The 23,642-nt window shown below is 51.9% G+C and overlaps 1 protein-coding gene across 16 annotated transcripts in view; it reads right to left on the bottom strand.

Moving 5' to 3' along the window:
• RGS6 (regulator of G protein signaling 6) overlaps positions 1 to 23,642 on the bottom strand; it is a 606,431-nt gene that overhangs the window by 15,566 nt on the left and 567,223 nt on the right. For 11 of the 16 annotated variants that reach the window (XM_045060157.1, XM_019833233.2, XM_045060161.1 and 8 more), the window contains 3 exons: positions 22,941 to 23,030; positions 19,089 to 19,142; positions 6,917 to 6,983 (listed from right to left, as the gene is read on the bottom strand). In XM_045060157.1, coding sequence (XP_044916092.1) covers positions 6,917 to 6,983; positions 19,089 to 19,142; positions 22,941 to 23,030 — 211 coding nt within the window. The remainder of the gene's footprint in view (positions 1 to 6,916; positions 6,984 to 19,088; positions 19,143 to 22,940; positions 23,031 to 23,642) is intronic. The other 5 variants (XM_045060166.1, XM_045060165.1, XM_045060163.1 and 2 more) reach the window with 3 other exon arrangements.

Raw genomic sequence — 23,642 nt, 5'->3', positions numbered from 1 at the left:
GGTAAGGATTTTTTTAATCAGATTTTTTTTTTTTTTTTAATCCTAGAGGGTTGCAGTGCCAGTCTTTGCAAATCACTAAAAGTAAGGTGGCTACTTGTCTGGGTAAAGCGGGTAGGACAAGAGCTCACAGCTGGCGGAGGCTGACCTTCAAGGACTTGCTCCGGCCCTGATTCTAAGGCACACCCATGGCTGGTACTCTCCTTGACTGCCCTTTCTTAGACGGAGCTGGAGGCATTTGTCATCCTGTTGGTTCACCTGGGATTGTGCCTTCTGGATGCAGGCCTGAAGGCAGGAAGTGTGGGTATGTGCGTGAGGTCCTCTCGGGGGAAGTGTGGAGCTGATGAGTTTAGGGGTCTCCTGGTCCGAGGGTTCTAATAAACCTCCCCCAAACCCTTTACCCACATCCATCCCTGCTCGTATGAAAGGCACCGAGGAATTTTGCTTGCCTCTTGGTGCTGTTTATTGCCGCAGTAACCTTGTACCGTATACTGGCTCCTCCCCCTCTCCTTCTGTCCCTTTTCCACCAGGGCAACAAATTACACGTTCTGTCACCAAATGTATATGTTCTGGTTTTGCCATACATGGTATTTGGGGCTCTGATTTAGCTGGCGGATGTGAAAAAAAAAAAATGACTAAAGCTTCTGAATAACAGTGCACTGCCAGTGCCCATGTTAAAAGCCCAGAAACAAAGAGGGAGAGGTTTACCAGGCATCCAAACCCTCATTACAGCTACTTCCTCATTAGTGAGGTCATTTTGGCTGGAGAGGGGGCTGTAGGTTGAGGGAGGTTGGAGATTCTGTATCTGGAGAATTGTGTGACTGTCTGCTTTAGGTGCCTTTGGCCCGGAGGTCCCCCACCCTCTACCCCTCCCTGTTCTATAGAAAAGGCTGGGCCGGGCTTGGAGTCGCTAATTAATCTCTTCCTGCTTGAGCCCTGGAGCTCAGCCTCATAGCTCTGACTCCAAGGACCTGTGGCCTGCCGTCAATGCCTTCTCCTCCCCGCCCCCAACTGCTTCCATATCTCAGGACTTCTGGGGCCAGCCTAGAGAACTTGCCCTGAGATTGTTCCCAGCCTCTCAGCAATCCAGGTGGCGTTCCTTGGCATTTTTATCTCCCTCCCCCCACCCCTGCACGCACACATTTTTCAAATGCCAGTTCTGATGCTAAAGGAGGTCGTGAGGTTTCGGGTCGGCTCAGGGGGTAGCTCAGTCCAACTGCAATCTGTCCGCTACTCAGTGACCTCTGGGGTGAGGCTGGAAGGTGGTTATTCATGCAGGACGCAGGCATGGCTAGCTGCCTGGCCTCGGGCTTTGGGGAAGAAATCCTGCAATCACACTGGCTCAGCAGCTGCCTCTCTTCTGAAGAGCCGAGGCTCCTGTAATTTTCAGGGATCAAAGTGAAATCTGACAGCAGAGGCTACCCGTGTTCAGAGGTGAGCTGCCCCAAGCTCTGTGCTGCTAGGGGCTTGCTGGGAGCCCCAGAGGTACCTGCTCTGTCCGGAGAGAAGAGATCTCTCGCCCTGCACCCTCTGGGGCTCTTTCTTCCCTCTTCTTCACCCCCAGCCCTGCCTCCGATTGGATGATTCTGTAGAAAACACTTAGGAAGGAGAGCAGTAACTCCCCCTCTGCCTAGCATCTTGCATAGTTACAGGGGAAGCCATTTTTTCAGGGTGTGAATGTGTGATGTTCCCCAGTGCCGGTCATTTGGGAATGGACCATGGTGCCAGGAAACTACAGCCAGCTCAGCCTGAGGCCTTGGCGTAGCTGAGCGAAGCAGCTGAAGGTGGTTGAAAATGCTATTAGCAGGCAGCCTTTGTCCAAGTGAGAAAATATACAGTGATTAAGAACCAAACTGCAGAAGGTACATTCCAGAGACACCAAAGCTTTGCATACAGACAAAGTACTTTTCACCTTCGAGACATTTGGCAAAGTTAATCCAATAGAATTAGAATCCTTCAATGTGATGGACTAGGTTCGCAAACGTCCACCCTCCACCCTGACTAATCATTTCAGCTCTGTGGCCATCTTGATGGCTAGAAGTCTGGAAGAACGTGGTCATGAAATCTTTTGTTTCTAAAAGGAAACGCACAAAAGGAATGGCGCCCTTTTGTGCAGTGCTTTAAGGAAAATCAACATGCTGTTCGACATGCTGTGGCTCTGTGCATCGCACTTCCAGATATTAATCAACAAAACATGCACGATCCGGGTTACCAAGAGCTTTTGCCGCTTACTTACCTGGGCGACTGAGGCTAAACTCTTTGGCTGGGAAGAGGGCTGTGGCTCAGAGAGTAGCCCTGGGGGTCAGGTGGCATATTGGGGGGTAGCAGAGCCAAGCACTGGGGACTCGGGCAGGGCCCTTTCCAATGCTAACGGAGTACGGACATCTGAGCTGCTGCTGAGACTCTCAAGCTGATTTGCCCAGATGACCTAAGACCAAAGTTACAGATCTCAAATCCCCTAAGCCTAAATCCACGTTACTATGGGGATAGAAATCAACTGTGGTTGCCTCTGGAGGAGAAGGATGGAATTGATTGGAAAGGGGCGTGAGGGAACTTTCCAGGGTCATGGGGTGTAGGTTATATTGGTGCATACCGTTGTTAAATTCATTGAACCACACATTTCAGATCTGTTCATTTTGCTATATGTAATTACACCTCAAAAGGAAACAGAAAGATTAGGGAAAAAATCCACCTATCACATCTCTGCTTTGAAATTTCCCACTCCTTACTCCTTTCCAGTTGCTAGCCCTGTGACTTTGCCTTTGGGCTCAATCCAGTTCTCCCCACTCCCGGGTAGGAGAAACCTGGGTTCCTCTGCTAGAGAAACTAGAACTTGCAATAGAACCAATGTGGAACACTGTTTCTCGTCCAGTGATCCAGATCGATCACTTTGTTGTGACGCAGGCATTTTTCATCCTTGCTAATGAAAAGAGTGTTGATTGGGGCTCACCCAATGACCGCAGTAGCCCTCTGTGGGAGGCTCCAGAGCTGTCCTCTCAAGGAGCCTGAGGGTCAGCCGTGCGTAGATGATGCTCAGGTTCATAAATGATGAGTGTGCGCAATCATAGGCCTGGGCGGCCCTGCTGAGGAGAGCAGTCAGGAGCCTAAGAGCCAGGTGGGAAGGTAAGGGTCCAGGCTTGGGTTCGACGGGAGGGGAGAAGTCAAGAACCTGCCTGACTTCATCAGGTGACTCCCCTGGAGGCTGGCGCCCCTGGTGCCCCTTCTCCAACTGAGCAAAGCAAAAGGCATGATTTCCAAAGGGCATATGGGAATCCTGTGACATCTCCTTTCTCAGTGCTGTTTCAGACTGGGGAGAGAGTGCCACTTGCTTGGGGGTAGTTTAGGGGTCTTAGAAGCCGGCAGAGGATGGCAGCAGAATCCATACTCAATACGAAAGAGTTTCAAAAAGGTTTCCAACACTTCATCTCTCATCTCATCAAATGGCCCTCTGTTGAACTTCCTGGCAAGGGGAGTGGGGGCGGGGGCAGATGAAAGGGAAAAACCTGGTCTTGGGACTAGCCAAAGATCACACACTGCTAATCCGCAGCAGGGCTAGGCGGGAGCCGCACAGGCGGAGAGGGTGCTGCTGGCTTCCTCACTCTTCAGTCAGGGGGGGCGGGTGCCTGTGGCAAGATCCATTCCCAGAGTCTGTATTGCGCCTGGGCCCTTGCAGAGCTTTCTGATCCCTCTCAGGAGCTGAACGGCATTTTATTTGGCTTTAAAATATTCGATTTGACTCTTAAGAATAAGATACCACAAACGTAAAACAACGCTCAAGTAAAAAAAAAAAAAAAATGAAGAACTAGGGGAAAATGGAATGACTAATAAAAAGTTCACTGGCTAGAGAATTAATATCCATTCGTGTACATTTAAACCTGTTACAGAATAAGGTAAAAAATACGATCATAGTAAAAATAATGGATTCTTTTGAAACAGCTCACTAACTTATGTACAGCGGTATAAACGACCAGATTTTTGCCATGTAGACGGTGGGTCTATGCAATCTACCGGTGCTGTCTTCTGAAAGCGATTCCTAGAAAATGTCACTGGGGCCGGTAGCAGGTTCAGACACCTTAACTCTAGCCTAGTGCTTTTTTTTTTTCTTATTTATTTATTTCTTTTAATTTAGAAAAGGTGAGTTGCCAACGTTTCCAACTGCACTGAAAGAGAAAGAACCAACCTATTCCCCGATCTCCCCAGGGCATTCTCTTTGAATTTCGAATTCCTGCCCTGTGGAGTGGCATCAATATCCCAGGTACCTTCTCTTCCTATGTGCCTTCCTCTTCAACTAGCCCGGACCTCGATGGTGACCCCATTCCCGGGGGTACAGGTTAGCTGCCGAGGACAGTGACAGCCACCAGTGGACTGCACGTTGAACAACGATTGTGTGCCAAACACACTAGGCATTTTATAGACACTTGTGCTAATGTCCACACCATCCTGGCCAGTTACGCATTACTCTAAAGTCTTAGGACGTCTTAGGTTAAAGTCTTAGGATATATCATCTCGGCATCGACGAAGCAACAGGCTCAAACAGAGCTTGAGTTCCTTGCCTGAGGGCATCGGCTAGTCAGTAGTAGAGCTAAGTGGGGTGGCCTTCATGAGCCATATGCTTTCTACTTGCTATGTGGCCATCCCTCTCAAGGAAGGAGGCAGATGGAAAGGCTCAGAGACGAATGGCTGGCTCCTCCATGCCCACCCACATTAGGCAATCTCTTTGGGCACCCCAGGGAGATTTCCTCAACCTCACCGAGAAAGAAGCTTCCTCTCCTGGAGGTTCTTGAGACCCATCTCAAGCATTTCTGTTCTGCCTGAGCTTCTTCCCCTCATTGCATCTGGGACTCCTGAGAAAGAAGATGCCACCTTCTGGCTGGCAAGCTTGGCAAAGTGAGACTGGCTAAGTGCACTGAGCTGGGGCACTTATCACCCCTGCCTGGTGCACATGGCTTTAGAGTGCACCTGCGGGACAGGCCGGCTGAAGCCACTACTGCTGTTTCTGCTCTTATGTTATTGGTGTCGATGCTTCTGGGGCCTCCATACCACCTGTCCCAGGGAAGAGAGAAGCAGGTGTGGTGTTTACCTTTCTCAGGAGGGGGCAGGCAGAGCTGCCTTACTCCAGTTAGAACCAATGCCAATTAGAACCCAGTCCCTAAATCAGGGTGTCCCAGCCAGGCTGGGGAAGCCCTCTGTGGGTGGTGTTCCTGGCCCTCTGACTCTGGCCTCCCATCATGCTCATCACTTACGGGACTCTTTGCAAGGGTTAGCCTCAGCCTGTTAATTTTGGTGGGTGGTGGAGACCTTCCCGCATGGTCCCCCAGCTGTGCGGGGACAAATCTGGAACCAGGCAGGCATGCCAGGAGTGACAAGGGGATAGCATCTGTGCCCTACTCTGGTGGCACGATGCCCAGATTCCCCAGCTTCCTTTCCAGGCTGTGCATTTCCACTTTCCCCGTGCTCTTCCTGTGCAGGGGAAATGTCCCCCTTTTCATATCGGACCTCTTAGCTCTCCTTCCTCCGGTTCTGACTGAATAACTCTGGCGCTCTTTCTATTCTCCGTGTGCAGGGAAGATCTCGGCGGATTCTCGAGTGGAGTGGAGGTGGGCATTCCGCTTGCAAGCCCCTTGGCAGTATGCCTTCCTGCAGCCCCTGCCATGCCCTCCTCTTCCCCGGTTCCTCCACCTCCTGCCCAAATGTACTTTGGGATCTTAGCTCTGGTTCGCTCCAAGTTAGGCAAAGGTCAAAAGACTCAAGGAAACAGGGGCATGGCTGTGTTGCTATTGGGCAGCAACTTGATGTTTTTTCCAAGTCGGACGTTCAAGTGACCCTTGACCATGGCTCTAGGGGAGAGAGCCACTGAAGTTTCATGGAAGAGACAGCAGGAGGAATCATTTGCTTGGCAGTGTGGGACTCTTCCTGCAGAACCACGGGGACTCTAACTCCACCCCCCAAGGGCACCTCTCACCTCCTACAAACATGTTCACCCAAAACTCATCCATAGGTTGGGGTCCTTGGTTCAGCCAGCTGCCAAAGCAGAGCCTAGAAGGCACAGGTCATCATCGTGAGGACTGCTCCCTCCCCACCGGGCCCAAAGCACAATCTTTCCATAAATGTCCACGTCCATTTGGACACAAATGCCAAGGCAGGCTTAGTTCTCGTTCCTCTCTTCCGCCAGAAATGCGCTTCAGTGGGTATTCACCACACATGTATTTCTAACCTGAAAAAGTGCAGCAGGGAATGGGCCAAGCGGCATTTTCAAGGGATCTCTAGATAGAAACTTGGGTCACTGAAAGTCCCATCCACTGAGAACCTTCTTCCTTCCCTACAGACCCTTTTTACAGGTTGTCACGATGCTATTGGTGCCCGTGGGACAGAGGACAGGCGGTTGGTTGCCCTGCCTTCTCCCCTGATGGCCTAGTAGGTAGACATGAGAGATTCTCCATGTTTCTGCAAGACTTGGCCCTGGGCCACAGAGGAAGGATTATGGAAGCTGTAACGGGGAGATGAAGCCTAAGGCTGCTGCTGTTGGATTTCAAAGCATCTTCAAAGGTAGTGAGCGTTTCTGTCCTGTTCTGCTAGGGGTCCAGGAGAAGCGCGTTACAGGGTCAGTACCTAAAGACATTATCTGCACATCGCCTCTGAGACAAGGGACTTCTCTTTGCATCATTTCTGGACCCCTGGCTCCTGGTCTCTTAGGAAGAAAAAAACCATGGGTGCAAAAAAAAAAGGGGGGGGGGCAGAAACGTGGGGACACCAAAAACCAGGCGCTGCTGACTGTTCCTGGGACGAGGGTGTGGGAACAAGAGTGATAGGCAGAGACAAGGCCACAGACAAACAGATCATCTCTTCTGGATTTTGGAGCACCTTCTGTGCAGAAGGATCCCCCAAAAAGTTAGAGAGTGCGGACGCCGGGATCACTCACCCACTGCTGGAAGGAAGCCACCTCGGGGGTGAAGTGCAGCGGCCATTCTGACTCTGCGCCAGCAGCACTAGGCAATTGTGTTTTTAGGAAGGGAAGTGAAGAATAACTTATCCAGCTGAAACCATGAACACCTGTGGCTTTAGGGGTGCCCCTGCCCAGACATGCACACAGCTGCGGGAGCATGCGATCCGCGCGCCAAGGCACATGCGAGTCTGCAGCGTATGTTACTTGCGCACCATACGCTGAACACAGAGGCGCGGGTCAGGCAGGCAGCGCGTGCACCTGTGTGGACAGCTGTGCCCACGTTCACGTGCATGTTCACACCACAGGCACGTACACAAGCATCTCAAGCAACCATGTGATCGGCTGCAGAGCTTTGTACGAGGCTCCGAAGGGGCCAATCTTGGACAAGCACTGCAAACTTGAGGCATTTACCTTCAGATACACATATAAAACCTGAATTCTCCCCAGGAAAAAGCCATGTGTGTCAGTGGAAATGGCCCCTCTGCTTCTGTTTCTGCCAGTCCTACAAGCAGAAGCGTGGACCCCGGGGGTCTGGTTGAGGAGGGATTTCAAAGCATCCCCTGACACTTGCTTCTGACTCCTCCCACAACCCCACTCTGTAGTATGTGGCCACAAAATACAAGCTTTGGTTTATCCGGCAGGGGGGGCAACCAGACTTGGGGAGGTCATACTGCTCAGGGCGGCTCCCGGCAGGCAGACCGCAGAGAGGTGAGGGTTTCTGGGAATGAGGCTTCCTTCTTGGGGAGCACTACAAGTGGGCGGGGGGTGGGGGGGGCTGGATTTCACGCTCTGCTCATGGGGAGAACTACTCCTCATCTGTGGCTGGAAGCAGAAGGTGTCTCAGACTTGTGCACCTCAGTAGAGGGGTGCACATGCCAGATCCTGACAACGTATGCGATATTTTCCAGGTGGCTGTCCCTACCCCCAGCACCATACAGCTCCCACAGCCTCCAGGGAGGTGCTTAGGGGCCCACAGGGCAGAAGCTGACCTGTCAGTCGCCTTGGTCCCTCCATTCCCAGGGAAAACATTGGCTCTGGGCTTTAAAAATAAGCCAGTAGTAATAGCTACCATATCGAGTCATTCTAATGAGCTGGTCACTGTAATAACTAGATGTGCTTTGGACACACTGTCACATATGAGATACACACATACCTGTCCCCGACTGCAAATGAACATAATGATACCTACCTTGGAGAATATTGTTGGAAATTAAGTAAGGTAATAAAAGCTCAGCATGCGGGGGGAGGGGGGCAAACAACAACATAATAATGAAAATAATAATACAAACAGTTCTACTTGAGCACGTATGCTGCACTTGGCTAAGCACTCTGCTAAGTGTATTTTTTCCCCACTTAATTGTTTCTTTTTGTCTCCCTTTTACAGATGAGGAAACCAAGGCTTAGAGAAGCTGCTAATTGGTAGAGCTGGAGTAGAACCAAAGTCCCTCGCTGACCAAGCTCAGCATGGTGTGGACGCCCACAGTACGTGAGCCCCCAAGAAATGGCATCGACTACCATTATACCTTCATTTAGTCCCAGCATCCACCCTGTACGGTGGGTACGGCTGTGTTATACCCATCGGGCAAGCAAGGAGCTTCCCTGGGGTCTTATGCCAACATCAGGTGGACCGACAGGATCCAGCCAAGGCTGTCCATCTCGAACCCAGTCCACTTTTGTGCATTCTGCTGGGCACCGAAGGGACCTTGTTCTTGGGGCCAAACGAGCAGGTCGTCTTCAATAGGGGATGAGAGGGTAGCTGGGGGAAATGTCACTGCCAAGTTCCAACAACATTTGACCCTAGGTGGTTGGTGCTGCTCAGGCACGCTCCAGATGTGACGACCTGGCTACCGGTGGGTGGGGAGCAGTCTGGACAGCTCCTGGCAGTGAGCCATGAGGAGCCTCCCAGAGTGCAGTCCCCATGGGGGCAAGGTGCACCTCACTGTGCATTTAGTTTTTCACGCAGTCCTGGGGAGTGTGGATAGGAAGAGGACCCTGACACTAAAGCTGAGCAAAGATGCTGAAGGGCAGGTGGGGGACCCCAGCGGCCACCTCCCCACCACTCCTTCTTGGTGATCCTTCCCATTACATCCTACAGGTCTAGAAACAATTTAAGAAAAACTATCATCGAGACCTAGCAAATGACAGGCTTTGGAGCTGTGTCATTACCAAGGAAACCGCCATCAAGTACGTGATCGCTGGGATGCGATCACTCAACACACGCTAATGGTGGACTCTTTTTACATATTTAGAATAATGGATGCTCTGGAACCTTCTAGTATCATCCAGGACAGAAAATCCACCAGAATTTCCCTTCTACTTTCGCTATAGGTTGGACTGAGTTTTATATCGGCTGCTCTATCTCTACTTTCCAACTTAATCTGTTGTGATGTAAAGGCCAGGTCCTCTATCCATGCCTGATGGTCTGTCTTTTCCCATTAGGCGTGGGGGTTCAGATGTACCCTGTTCTTGGTGCAAACGAGAAAGGCCAGGATCATGGCATGGAAACGTTCTCCAACCCTGTGAAAAAGCATGGATGCCTTCTGGATCCCCATACCTTTCTCCCCCCACCCCTTATAGCCAGGCACTGATGGTGCCTGCTAGAGTTTTAAAGGTCTGTCGGAGGGAACACAATACCAATCAACTGTAACTGGGTTTTCTTTAGCTTAAAAAAAAAAAAAGTCTTATTAAAACTTTGCTGAGTTTACGGGGATCGCCATGTTTAATGAGAGGCCTCGAAGAATTTGAAAGCAAGAGATGAGGAGAGGAAAAAAGCCATAAGCTGTAATCACCATAATTATACAATCCCATGATGAGTTGGAAGCAGCCCCGGTGAAGCCTGAGAGAAGAGGGAGTGTCCTCCTCGATCGTGCTGGTCTTCGGGACATCTGGGAGGAATGTGACACGAGAGCCCTTCCCTCCCCTGAGTTGGGCTGAAGATGAGTCCTCGAGGCAGAGCCCAGGAGGAGGGGGCCTCCGGAGGGCAGTTTCTGCTCGGTCTAAGGCCTCTGGGGGGCATGTTCTGCTCCTGGCCAGGCGGAGATAGAGTTGATGCCAGCCGCCCACCTGGAGTCTGTAACTGGCATTGTGGGAAGGGGCAACTGGCGTCCTCATCTTTCCTGCTTTCAAAAATCCACCCTTCCTGGATGGGAATGATGACAGGCCCAGCTTTCTCCGACTCAGAGCCAGGGTGCCCCACGCACATGCCCACTCCGGCTGTGCTCAGCCTGATGGCACTACAGCCGCTCAGCTGCCCTGTGCCAGCAGGCGCCTGTGTCCTCTGCTCGCTGACCTCCTTTCAGGCATCGGGGGGAGAGAGCCCTGTTGCCAGAGCTCAGCTGCAGCCGTAGCAATTGGCTTAAAAAAAAAAAAAAAAAGAAAGAAAAAGAAAAAACCAACAACAACAAAAGGCAAGGATGACACGTGAAGGGCAGTAATTCCGCTACTTGACAGTTTCCCCTGCTTCGCCTGTGTCATCATCTGGCTTTTTCTCCCCCGAGGCAGAGGCTCACCTGACTCTTCCATCCCTCTCTCCCAGTCTCAGCCAACTCCCTTCATAGGATCCCCTCTCCTTTTCTAAGGCTCATTTATAACCCATAGAATGAAATGGCAGTAGGATCCATGTAACAAATGTCTAATGCATCAGAGGATTCCAGCTACAAGACATGATAGAATCCAGTGCAGAAGCCTACTCTACAATACCCTGGGCCATTCAGCTTCTGAGCGTTTCCAGGGAGCTCAGTGATCCTCCAGGGGATGTGTCCCGTTGTTGGGAAGTTAGTCTCCAGTAGACTGGCCCTCCCTGTATCCTCTACCCATTTGTTCTAGCTTTGTCTGAACTACCCAGAAAGGTCTGCTTACTGCGAGACAAACACAAATACATCTCGCGATGGTTATCTAGTCTCCTGAGGGACTAGACCTCTTTATCCTACCTGACATACCTTCCCCAGTTATTCTCTACCGAATTTTCTCAAGATTGTTCAAGTTCCTGATAAAATGTGGGGGCTTAGAACCAAGACTCCATACAGTCTAGAGCAACATGAAAATCAGTGAGACGCTTTTTTTAGTCCTTTCACTTTTGTTATCACAGCCTAAAGTAGCTTTTCTTTTAAAAAAGGCAATCGTGGGGCGCCTGGGTGGCGCAGTCGGTTAAGCATCCGACTTCAGCCAGGTCACAATCTCGCATTCCGTGAGTTCGAGCCCCGCGTCGGGCTCTGGGCTGATGGCTCAGAGCCTGGAGCCAGTTTCCGATTCTGTGTCTCCCTCTCTCTCTGCCCCTCGCCCGTTCATGCTCTGTCTCTCTCTGTCCCAAAAATAAATAAACTTTGAAAAAAAAATTTATAAAAAAGGCAATCGTGTCTTGCTTTTGCTTGTATTAAGCTTATAGCTTACTACAACCCCAGATTTTTTTTTTACTTGAATTACAGCAAAGTCTACAAATGTCATTCTGTAGTTATGAGACAGAATGATTTTTAACCTAAATTTTATCTGATTCAATTGTTTTTGACCCATCATCCCACCTGAAGGAGATACTTTTTTAAGGTAATTCCATTACCTCCCAAACGAACAACACCTCGTAGGCTGGGATCTCTGAACACGACTGACGTGTTTTTCTCTTCATCTGAGTCATCAAAAAGGATGTTGATAGGACAGGGCCATGTGGCCTACAACCAGAAACTGCCTTTCCGGTTGACACAGATCTATAGAACTCACCCTCTTACCAGCCATTAAAATGCCACGAATGTACTCGCTTTGCCTAATTATGGGCAAACACAGAGAGAGTGCAGGTGGAGGTGGGGAGGGGCAGGAATGGATATTGTTTTCAACCTTACTGCATTACCAGCAGGTCACGAATAGATACTCTCTGGAGCAGGGGGTGTAGTTACGCTAATCATCCTTCCGCAACCAGCCCGGCTGACAAGGGCAATGTGGAAAGTTCCTGCTGAATATTACGCCAGTGAGAACCATTTCTGCTGGGGGGCTGTGGTGCTCAGGTCGAAGGGATTTGGCCGTGATTAGGAAGAGTGCACGGATCACTACCAGCTGGTAGGGGTGGTCACACACTCCCAACCCAGCCTCGCCTTCCCGTCTGTGGGGGAGCCACCGAAGGCTCCTTCTCTCACTGGCCTTCAGGTGACATGGCCAAAGTGAAAATTGCCCTGCTCTGAGCCCTCCTCAGCCCCCCATGCGGTGTCCCACTTAGCTTTCTGCTTCATAGCAACATTTCACAGAGTGTTCCTGCGTACAGTTTTACATCCCGCACCCTGTGCTCCTATGGAAGGGTTTCTATCCTGCCCTCCTTCCACAATGCTGAGATTCCCAAACTTGACTTGAACCAAGGGTACTCACTTGCCGCTTGCTGTACAAAAGGGGAGACAGAGGAGCTCATTTTGGGGGAACGCTGTGGCGTCTTACTTCTTTGCCTTCAAGGTCCTTAGACCTAGAGCTCTCTGACGTCTACTGTTCCAGCCTGGACACAGACACCCTTGGGTCTCTTCTCCCTGACCTTGACAGCTTTGTCCCCTCTCTAGGTTCCTGCTATTCCAAGGCCCAACACCTGGGGGTTTTTCTCTTTGCCCCCCTTGGCCCCCTGGCAGGACAGAGGTGGATTCCACCCTTTGAAGAAGTGGGTGTCCTGTCCCACTGAGTGGTCTTCCCTCCCCACTGATCATCCCACTGTGGTCGCCTTCACCCCCTGCCTTCTCACTGGACAGATGGGAGCCCACGGCTGTTCCCATGTGGCTGCCGGGGGGCGGGGGGCAGGTGCCAAAAGTCTGACTGTGTAAGTGACAAGGAACAGGCTGAAATCCCACAACCGCATCAGCTGCTTTTAAAGTGAGAGCTCCTTCTAGAAGGCCGTCTTTCCTGAGTGGGGGTTGAGAGGAAGGCTCTGCTATGGCAAAGGGCTGCAGGTCACTTCCCGAAATAGATTTCCCGCCTGGCACACGCAGACACAGTTTGCCCCCAGCCTGCCTTGCGGGAGACTGGCAGGGTATGCGATTTGGATCTGAATCAGTGGCTGTAAACACACAGCTGTGCCTTTCTGCCTCAGAGGAGTTTGATTTTCACTTGACTGCTCGGCGCACTGGGGTCTGGAGAAGGCAAAAGAGGGCCTGGGTGGTGGGGAGGGAGGGCTGACCAGAGGAGGCGGGAGAAGCGCTGCAGAGCACGTGCCCCATGCGTGGGGAGGCTGAGTCACGGCTGGGTTTTCTCTCCGAGGGGACACTCTGTGGGGGAGGGGTTTGGGGCTGCTTTGGGCTGACAGGTGGAACCATCAGCTGCAACAGCTGGGGGTTCCTCCTTCCGAGCCAGTGGCAGGGTGTAGGGCTCAGTTTCTCCAAACTGACAACGTCCGACTCTTTTTGGTGAATAAAAATCTTACTTCCCCGGAGTCTCAGAAGACCCGAGCCCATCTCCTGCCACGGGGAGTCACCTCTAGCCCTTTTCCTTTTCTGCACCCCGGCAGCCAAGCTGATTCGGTTGTTGTCTTACAGTTTCTAATGGACTTTGATATTTGCATTTCAAGCTACAATACTGTAATAATAAATATGCTTTCTGAAGCTTTACTTGGAGCCAGGATGGAGAGGGGCGGAGGAGGCTTAATGACCACTGCCTATAACCAGTATAGCCTGGACTCTCAGAACCTCCTTTTGGTCACCTCTAAGAGAGGACAGAGAGCAGCAGGATGACGCTGAGGTCCCCGGATGCCCACACTGCCTTCTTTCCCATGCCCCACAGTGCATGGGGTGATGCCGCAGCACCCACATGGGAGCACACCCCCTGCCCGGCTGACCTCACCCCCCCCCCCACCTCCCGCACACATTCAGCTGGGCATCCTTCCAGAAGGGCAGGGACTCCAGAGCTGGCAGGGGTGACCCGCATGTGTTGCCCACCCTATTTCTGGTGACCCCTCCCTTCCTGCTATCCAGGGGTCACACTGTGTGAGTGAGCCCTGGGGACTGGAGCAGGCCTATGACTTAGCCGGTGGCACCCTTAGTTCTGCTAGTGCTTTATCCTCACATCCTTGCCCAGGGCTTTTAAGTCCAGATCCAACTCCATGCTCTCCATGGTTTCTGTCCTGGTCTCCAAGGCTCGCAGCCACTTTCCAAGCAGGAAGGCGACTCTTTGCTCATTCTGAGAGATGATGAGCACAATTCAGGAATCCTAGCCTAGAAAGAAGCACAGACCTATGGGCACTCCCAGCTGGAGCAGGCTGTAGAGATTATTTAGTCCAAGCTGTTGTACGTAGGAGGAAACCAGGGCTCAGAGAGGGCTGACCACTTGCCTGAGGCTGCACAGCTAGCATGCTGAAGCTAGGAGCAGGGGCCGCTGCATGGGGGCTGCTGACGAGTTCCACCCGGTCCCGGAAGTCCTCACTGCTCAAGAGGGCCAGGTTTTTACGCTTTCCTTCCCAAATGCCACTATGCAAGTCCCCCTCCACGTCTAGGCGGGCTGCGGTTTCACCACAGCTGGGCCTCGGGGCACTGGCGTGGGAGAGGCGAGCGCAACAGTCTGACCCAGTGGTCCCAAAGGGGCCCAAGGACTGTTTGCAATCCAAACCAACCCCATGTAATGATTTTTAACCGGTAGTCCTTTGCTGGAGGCCCAAAAGGGTTTTTTTTTTTTTTTTTTTTTTTTTTGACTAAGGTCGAAGCCCTTCGAGGGGCTCTGCTGAATCTAGGTATTTGAGAACTCATTCCACCAGAGTGGGAGGCTGTTTCCCATGATACACGGCGGAGGCATTGGGTGGGGGGACCAGCCTCCTGGGGAGGGAGCTGACCCCCGCTCTGTTCCTGGAGCACCCTGGTTGTCTGCCGGCTGCCTCGCCTGCCAGGAGCCTCAGCCTTCCACTTCCTGATCGGGCCTGGAGCTGGGTGGGGGTTCTTCCTGCAGAGCTGCCTGTGAAGGAGGGAGGTGGGCTGCTGACTTTTCCCCTCTCATTAGCTTTTCTTTTGGCCAGGGAGGGAGGAAAGGCAGAGGGAGGGAGGGGAGGGGGAGGGCGGGTGACAGCTGGCTCCCAGGGCTTCCGGGTCTCTGACTTTCCGGCTGCATTCCTTGGCAGGCAGGCGGGAGGGAAACGCCTGTTTGGAGATGCCAGGCTCCCTCAGCTGCGGGGCCTGTGGCTTCAACTCCAAGGAGCACCTTGACCAAGCTCCACGGCCATGTTGTCTCAGGCGGGTGGACCCCTGGTCCTCAACTCCTCTCTCCTCTGTGGCCTTCAGTGCTTGCTCGCGCACCTGCAACCCCATTTCCCAGCTTTGGGGCCTGAGGCCAGAGCCGAGGGAGCTGCGGCTTAGGTGAAAGCCTCAAGCTTCCGCCACCACCCAGAGAGGGACAATCAGATGGCTGCTGCTGAGCCTTTGGCCAAAGGCGCGTTTGCATCTTCACACCCTCCTCCTATGCATCCCGGGGCCTGTGTGTCAGAGTCAGCCTAGCGGCAGGGCCCGAGGGGATGAGCGAGCCTAAGAGAGAGCAAGGGGACAGTGGGACTTTCGGCTCTGGCCACCCTCCCACCCTCCATGTCGTCTGTCAACAGCAAAACCAGGAGGACGGCGGGGAATGGCAGGAGGCCGGGCACTGGCATCTCTCTCCACAGAGAAGCCCCTGCTCCACCAGTGGGCAACACCGGGGCTCCCGCCGAGGACTGTGAGGAGGAGAGGGAAGGTGATGGAGAGACGGCCCACGATGATGCCAGATGCTTCCTACTGCATATTTTACAGCCGTTGTGAAAGGGAGCTTCCCAGTGCATAGGACTAGGGGAGACAGGCTCTGAATCCGTGTGTGGGCCGCCCCCTTGAGAGGCGGCCATGTGTTACAGTTCTCCAGCTGGGGCTCCTCGGATCAGACCCACCATGTACAGCGGTGTGGGTCATTCTCTACACAAGGGCAGCTGAAGGTCGAGTAGGGGCTGAACTCCAGCCTGCGCTGTGCTTGTCCAGCTGGGCATCTGTGGGGCTTGGGCCCATCAGAGGAGTCCTGTTTTCTGTTTTGAACGAAGGTATAACATGGGCTAGTTGCACCATGCCATGGACTTTCAGCTATGTTTGGTCTTGAACCTGGGTCTTTCCCGTCAAATAAGCAGACCTTCGTGAAGGCTCTGCGGCTCCAGTGAACCCAACTACATGATGCTCGGCACAGCATATCCCCAGACATTGGCTTTGTATATTCAAGTTCTGGGTGACTCCGAGTGAATTTCCATTGGAAGGAGAAGCTCCCACAGCACTGCCTCTATTGGGGATTGCAAGGTATCTGCACCCAAACTAGTATGGCCCCAGCAGCTTCCATGAACCACATTAAACTACTCCCCAGGATCTCCTGTAAAAGGGGCCGTGTCTGGCCTTTAACAGATAATCCCTCCACGTCATAATACATCTTAAGACTTGGAAGGAACAATCTTCTTTCTCCAAAGCTTCTTTTACCAAGAAAAGAAAGGAAATTGACCATGGGAGACTATCTGACTGAACTATCCAACCACCTGGATTAACGTTTCTTGCCACCAATTAGTCCTAAATGGCAGCTGGCCTCATATCCTTGGTCCATGAACTGCCTACCTTCACTCCCTCATGTTTCATATTAATCCCATGACACGGAGGGCCTTTTTATACATATTTCCCAGCACCGTGAGAATGCTATTGAACTATCTTGCAACGGGTTTTATAGTTTGCAGTATACAGCAGATGACATATTCATATAGACCTTCTTTTAGAGAAATCTAGCATTTTATGTATATTATATCCAGAAAAATGGCTATCAGATTGCAAGGCATATTGGTTGGTTGGTTAATTCCATTTGATTGGAACACTGGGCTGTTCAGACCAAGTTCTTGGGTTCCAGCCTCACGTACTCTGAGGGTTGCCACTATTCTACAGCCATAGGCCATTTCCTCCAACACAGCCATATCTTGTGGGTGTGTGGTGTTGTCGCAGGAGTACTGGGAACACGGATGCATCCATGCAAATCCATTTCCGCCACTGGAACCAAGAGATTGGAATGCACCACCCATTAGAGTCTTCATGAAAGGGAATCTAGAAACTTTTTGTTTGAAGTTTGGCCCTTCTATTATATAGATGCGAAAAATCTCAGGAGCTTGGAAGATTTTTTTTCTCCTTCAGCCAGCCTTGAAAACATCCCTGCACACTTGAGACGCTGGGGAGATGTCTGGTGCTTTCTCATTCCACATGCTTTGTTAACAGACTTTGGAGGACCACTGACCCAACACTACTTCTGGGTTGAAGAGGCATCATTCAAAGCTCTTCACAGAGTTTCACTGAGATCATTCAGGCCTTTCCTGATACCCACTTCTCATAAAAAGCAGCCTGGAGATGTTTGAGCATCTTGTCTGGGTACCAGCCTTCCTCTCTCCCACTCTCGGCCTACAAGGTCAACCTGAAGGGCTTCCAGGGGGCTCTGAGAGTTCTGTTGCCCTGCGTTTGCATCTAGTGGTCCAGCTTGCCTCACGGTATACTCTGGGTTCTTCAACAAAGTTCTTAAACATCGTCTACACACAGCATGCAGTCCTCAAAAGGAATAGGGAGGGACAGGTTCCCACCACTCTCCGCAGGGCCTCAGGGGTGGAGAAGCTCCAGAAGGCTTTGTCTCTGGCAGCCTGTGGCAGCTTGTTAGTGTGTGAAGCCACATAGCCGTGGCAAAGACACACGGGGGACCAGTCGGCCTTGCATTCTGCAAGTTCTGATTTCTCATGAGGAAAGCCCATAGAGAAGACCAAAGAAGGGATGAGCACCCATATTTTAATTGCCACCTACTACACTTATTGTGATGATCACATCTAGCAAATTCAAAATAATGTTTAAATTCCGTTAAAATGCATCTGGCTGTGACAGGTAGTTGACTCGGTTGCTTTCAGCCCAGAATTCTTACAATTTATGTTAAAAAGATGAAATAAAGATACTAATCACACAATAGTTAGGTTTACAAGGACTCTCCTCCTCAACAGAGAAAGGGGAGTGGGGGAAAGGGCAAATCAGCATCAGTGGGTTTCTGTCCTTTGGGAAGGAAAGTGTGGCCAGTTCCACGCATGGCCTTCCTGTTCCCTGGCTGCCATTTTGGTTCCCACTGGCTTGATGTTAACAGCGCAGGCTGGGCCCCAGGAACTCAGCAGCTCATTGTGATGAGCAAGTGAATGCGTGAGAACGAGTCCTTCCTGTACAGTAAGCTCTACGCTCGAATCTTGGAGAGAATGGCATGGAAAGGAGAGATGGGTCTGTGCTGTTCTACAGACCACAGTACAGAACCTCTACGATGCACCATGGGGAAGACCTACTCGTTCAGCACTCTCGCCTGTTACCGTGGGGTTTCCTATATGCCACTCTTGCACTCTACAACCCTCGACTCTCGATGTGCATGGGAAACAGGCCACTTCCCCACAAGAAGAGTGAACCTGTAGCCCACCTGTACTCCCTCTATCAGAATCAGGACAAGGCCTTGCCCCTGGGAGCCCAGGCAGGGACTTGTTTCTTCCTCCACCCCTCGGTGGCTACCCCCTCCTCTCCCTGTTACGCTACGCGGATGAGGCTGACAGGGGCCGTAAGGGCTGTCGGAACTCATGCAGAGGCCACTAACACACACGCCAGCTAGACTGCATCGCCAGAACCCATGCAGCACGGCCACCTTCTGCACACGCAAAAGCCGCCACACAGCAACATCAGCTCGCGACCTGCGCCTGCGCGATTGCCAGAGTTCATTCACAGAGGGAAATTTGGAATTTTTTTTTTTTTTTTTTTTTTCAGGTGAGCTACGGCTCTGAGCCAATTTAGTTCGTGGTACAGTTCGATGGCCTTCTCCCTGGGCCGCTGCAGAAGATGCACAGGCCGAGCGGCCCCAAGGGCAGCACGGTCCCTCCTCCCCGAAGCCCTGAGCCGAATATCGAATGCAAGGCCCGAGGCAGGGCGGTTGTGTGTGCACCTTCTGCAGAGGGAGCCGCTTGGTCTCTTGCAAACCCATCCCCAGAAGAGAAGCTGCAGACGCTCGCAAAAGAAAAGGGGTGTATTGAGTGGGGAAAGCGCTAGACTCCCTCCCGCCTCAAGGGAAACGACTACGACGACGACGACAACAACCGAAGAAACAAAAAAAAAACAAAAAAAAAAACAAAACCCGGAAGAAACGTTGAGGGAAGAAAACCAGTTGAACTTACCACACTGCGAGTGAACTTTTCTAAGGAGGTTCTACGACCTTGCTCACTTTCTGGCTTTAGGGGAAAAAAAAAAAAAAAAAAAAAAAAAAAAAAGGTAGGGAGAAAAATACAGAAAAAAAAAAATCTTCAGCTTACACGTGGTTTCCAAACAGCAGCAGCGGCGGCAGCTAATGAGCAAAAACAACAGCCAAACAGGGCGAAAAAAATGGGAAAAGAGAAGCGGCCAGCGCTGTAGGTGAGTCAGTGGGAGAGACAGAAAACAAGCCTGCCGGAAATGGTGCTGCCTCTTGGAGCAGTTAGGAGAGAGGGGTGTTTGCTCCTCTAGGGGCCATCTGTCGCGCTGCAGGGCTCGGAGTGGGAGCCCCTGTGCCTTTGCACGGGGCCACGGTCAGCAGTTTGGAGCGGCCTGCTCCACTGGCTGTGCTCGTGGGCAGGAGCCCCTGGTGTGTGTCCTTCAACCTGCAGGCAGACATCTAGGGCCCCAAGTGGGGACCCGGAACAGACTAGCTCTGAGGGCCGGGTGGTCTGTCGGGGATGCTGATGAGACATCAGGAAGTGGCCATGGGCAAGGTGAGGTCGTCAATTGCATCCACAGTCTGGGTTGGGATTCTGGGATTTTCCCACCCAGATGCAGCCAGAGGGTTTGCTAACTTTGGTGACTGCCTAGTGGCCCCCTGTTGACTTTCATTCTGTGTTCTTAGAGCAAGGAGTGTCTACGCATGCCCTTTTATTCGGCAAAGGGCCTTGGGCCTCAGAAGGAGTGTTTTGGACAGAAAATGCTCTCTCGGTACGCAGGCAGGTGACCCCTTCTAAGTTTTACACAGGACAGGCTACGGGAGGCTCAAGGACCGCTGTGGAGAACTCTTAGCTAAGGAGCCCGTGACATGGACCAGAAAGCCCGTGAATGCTCCCCCAAGCCTAGTCACTCACTACCACAGAAGGAGAGGAGGCTTTGGTGGGCACCTGACCCTCTCCCTAAGTTTCTAGCTTTTCTGAGAGATTTTGGGAGAGAATTACATCCCGAATCTTTGCTAGTTTATCCCAGAGCCCTGTTCCAGGGTCCTGAGCCCAAGGCTGGGAAATCTGGAGAGTACAATCACTCACATGGACACACACACACACACACACACAGCAAATAATGGAAACTGGAGAGCTGCACAAGCAGCTGGGTGTCTGTGGGTCTCCAGTGTGCCGAAAGCAGAGGGGCAGGCAAAGGGCAGCCGCCTGTCTGTGTGGACAAGGTCAGAGGGCTTCTTTGGCAGTCATACCCCCGTCCCCTCAGCTGGCTGCTGGAAGACAGGATGTTGCAGAAGGAAAACACAACACACACACACACACACACACACAGACCCCACGGTAGAGCCAGGCTGGTCTTTCTCCTTACACAAGGAGCCGAAGGGTACCATACCAAGTCTCGGCTCTGGGGACAGCAGGACTCAGCTTCTGTCGGTCGGCGGCCCGAGGTGGCACACACTTGGCTTGGGTCAGGCTGCTCCTGAGCCCTGCAGCTAGCACGGTGTGCCTACCACTCCTGTCCTCTGCCTACTGGGCTGGTGTTTACGGAGGGTCGCCGTCAGCCTGACTCACTTGGGTTCCTGCCTTGCATGAGCCCTCTGAGCTACCCTGGAAAATCATCGTGGGTGCTTAATTGTCCCGGAGGAGCCCTCAAAACCCAGCTCACCTGCCCCTTGAGAACCTGGTTTGCCAGAGTGACTAACCTTATCTTTGACATCATTAGGACAGAGGGTGAACTAGGGATGAAGGCTCAGGCTGTGGCTCCAGACTCCATCACGAGATGGAAAAGCAGAAAAAGCGAGGCCCGTCCTCATCCCCTCTCGTAGCTGGAGCTTGTGACTCTCACGTACCTTCATGATCTGGACCTTTATGTCACATGGAAAGCCCATCTCTGAAATCAAGGCACTCTAGGCCTACCTGAAAATGCTGAGTTACAAATCCAGTCCACACCTGGAGACTCTCAGGGAGAAATGGGAAAAAAAAGTAGGTTTTGTCACTATTTTTGGCAACAACTGACCCCTGGATATTGAGAGGGTGTTGGCATCGGTAAGAGCTTTTCTGCTGAAGAACGTCCTATAATCTGGGGGCTGGGAGGGTAATTCTAGTGAGTTTCATGCGTAATGTTTCACAGAAAGCCGTGGGTTCCTCCCTCACTCAGTGACCTCCTCCGGGATCGGGAGGACTTGCAGGCACAGGAGTATCAGCTCCACTCCCTGAGCCCGGGTGTGCTCTCCCCTTGAGTTCAAAGCCACAAGGAGACTGAGTGGCTCCTGGCTTCTCCTGGGTATGTAGACGGGCTCGGAGGGGCTGGACTGCTAGAGCCTCAGAATTTCTCCAGACTGTGATCAGTTCAGGGTCTGGAGCCACGAGAAAGGGGAACGTTTGCTTCGACCATCTCCCATGAGATCTGGGCTGGAGACACCAGAAGTGTCCCTAACCTTTCTTGAAAAAAATGGGCATCTGATGTTCCCCCCCATAAGAGCCCCCTCTACCTACATCCTCCTGTAAGGGAGCTGGCAAGAGGCCAGGCTTTCCATTTTCCATCACAGTAGTGACATTTGATGGACAGGGTGCAGGCAACCAATAAAGCTGGGTTTCTGACAACCTGGGCTTTCCAGAAGTCCTTTTTCCCTTCTCAGACTATCAGGGATTTTCTCAGGGCTATCTAACAGCAGGATAGCAGGATATAAATGCTCTTCTAGACTCTGGAGTTAAATGGTACTGACCAGATACGCAGACAGGATCCTGGCACATGAGGTCGACAGTACACAGAAAGAAGGGCCGCGTGGCTGGGGGGACGCGGCCTGACAGACAGTGTGGCGGTGGACAACCACATGCTTAGGGACTGGGGCTGGCTTGCTGGGAGGGGAGAAGAGGGGTGCACATAGCTAGCGTGGCACGAAGGTGTGGATTTGAGTGCAAGAAGAGCCACACTTAACCACACGTGGGTCTCAGAGCACAGGTGGCAAAGTGCAGAGGGTTCGCAGGGATACTGGAATCCTGATCCATCATCTCTCCTGCCTCCCCTTTCCCAGACCCCATGCCCCTCCCTGCTCTCCCTTCCCTCCTTCCCCAAATCCAGCTGAGTTCCTCCTGCTTCAGTCGCCCCTCGCCACGGACGTGCCGAGGGTCCCCGGGCACCCCCGCCCCCAACTCCAGACGTCAAGGTCTGCAGGGAACATGACTTGATTCCAAGGGGAGGAGGAATAAGAAGCTGGGGTGCACCTACTTTATGGCTAAAAGAAAAGGCAAACGCTGTGGGGTCGGGGAGGGAGGGGAAAGGGGTATCAGGGAGGGAATGATCCCAGGAATGACTTCCAGGACCAGACTGGGAACTGGAGGAGGGGCTCGGCACGTGTAAGATTTTCTACCCAGATGTTCTGCCCCGATCCTTGCCTCATCTTCATCCCTGAGTTGGTCAGGGAGATAAAATCTGTGGTGAGGGGGTTGGATTTTGTAGTGAGGGTCTCTTTCTGGTTTCCTAAGGGACTCGTTGGGGTCACTGCTAGCCCTGAATCCTTGTGCTACTGTGGACTCAGTATTTGGTTACGCTCCCTGCTGTGGGCAGAACACTTGCAGACCAAGGTAATGGGAACATGGAGGCAGGAAGCCACACTGTGGACCTTGGCGGCGGCTGGCGGCGGGGGGGGGGGGGGGGCGGTGCTGGGGTGGTGACAGTTCTGTCTTCCCTTAGAGAGGGAGCAGATAGAGAAGGGAAAGAAGAAAAGAGAAAATAAATAAAACCCAAGGGATGATCATCTCATTTCACGCCAGCAGCAAGCAGCAGGCAAGGGTCAACAGTGCTAAGAAAGGCGGGCCTGCCCTTCCCAATGATACCTTCTTCTTGGCCAGCAGCAAGTCCTGGTAGGCATTTGACCGGAGGAAGCGGGCATAGCTGTCACTCTTCATCAACTTGTAGATGTGTTCCTGGGAGGGGAAGAAGTGGGAAGACGCGAGAAAGAACTATCAGCCACAACCCAACTGGCTAAGGGGAATCACAACCCAACTGGCCACTGGTTTAGGAAAGAAACACACAGGCATGCTTCCTTGCATCTAGAAACACTTGCAATGTTTGTTTTGTTTTGCCCCACCCAGAAACACCAAACAAAATGTATTTTCTCTCTTAGCGCGAAACATCCTCAAGGGTCATGTCCCAAAGTCTTTGTAATTGGGCCTTGGTGCCATGTTGAGATGCAATATTGCTTAATGATTAAAACCACAGGCACAGCACTGAGAAGGACCGAGTACTGATACACCCAGCCACTTGGACGAATCTCAAGGGAATTATGATGAGCAAAAGGGTCAATCCCCAGAAGGTTACATACTGTACAATTCCATTTATATAACGTTCTTGAAATGACAAATTATAGAAACAGACAACAGATGAGTGATTGCCAGGGGTTAAGGACGGGAGGGGGATGGGAGGGGAGATTAGTGTTGTATGGAAACCGATTTGACAATAAATGATAAAAAAAATAAAAATTAAATTAAAAAAACATAAAAAAAGACAAAATGAAAGATTCTTGCAGTGATGAAATG

This window comes from Felis catus, chromosome B3 (assembly GCF_018350175.1).
Source record: "Felis catus isolate Fca126 chromosome B3, F.catus_Fca126_mat1.0, whole genome shotgun sequence".
Classification (NCBI taxonomy): domain Eukaryota; kingdom Metazoa; phylum Chordata; class Mammalia; order Carnivora; family Felidae; genus Felis; species Felis catus.
The sequence above is the reverse complement of the archived record's forward strand: the minus strand, read 5'-3'. Positions and strand labels throughout refer to the sequence as shown.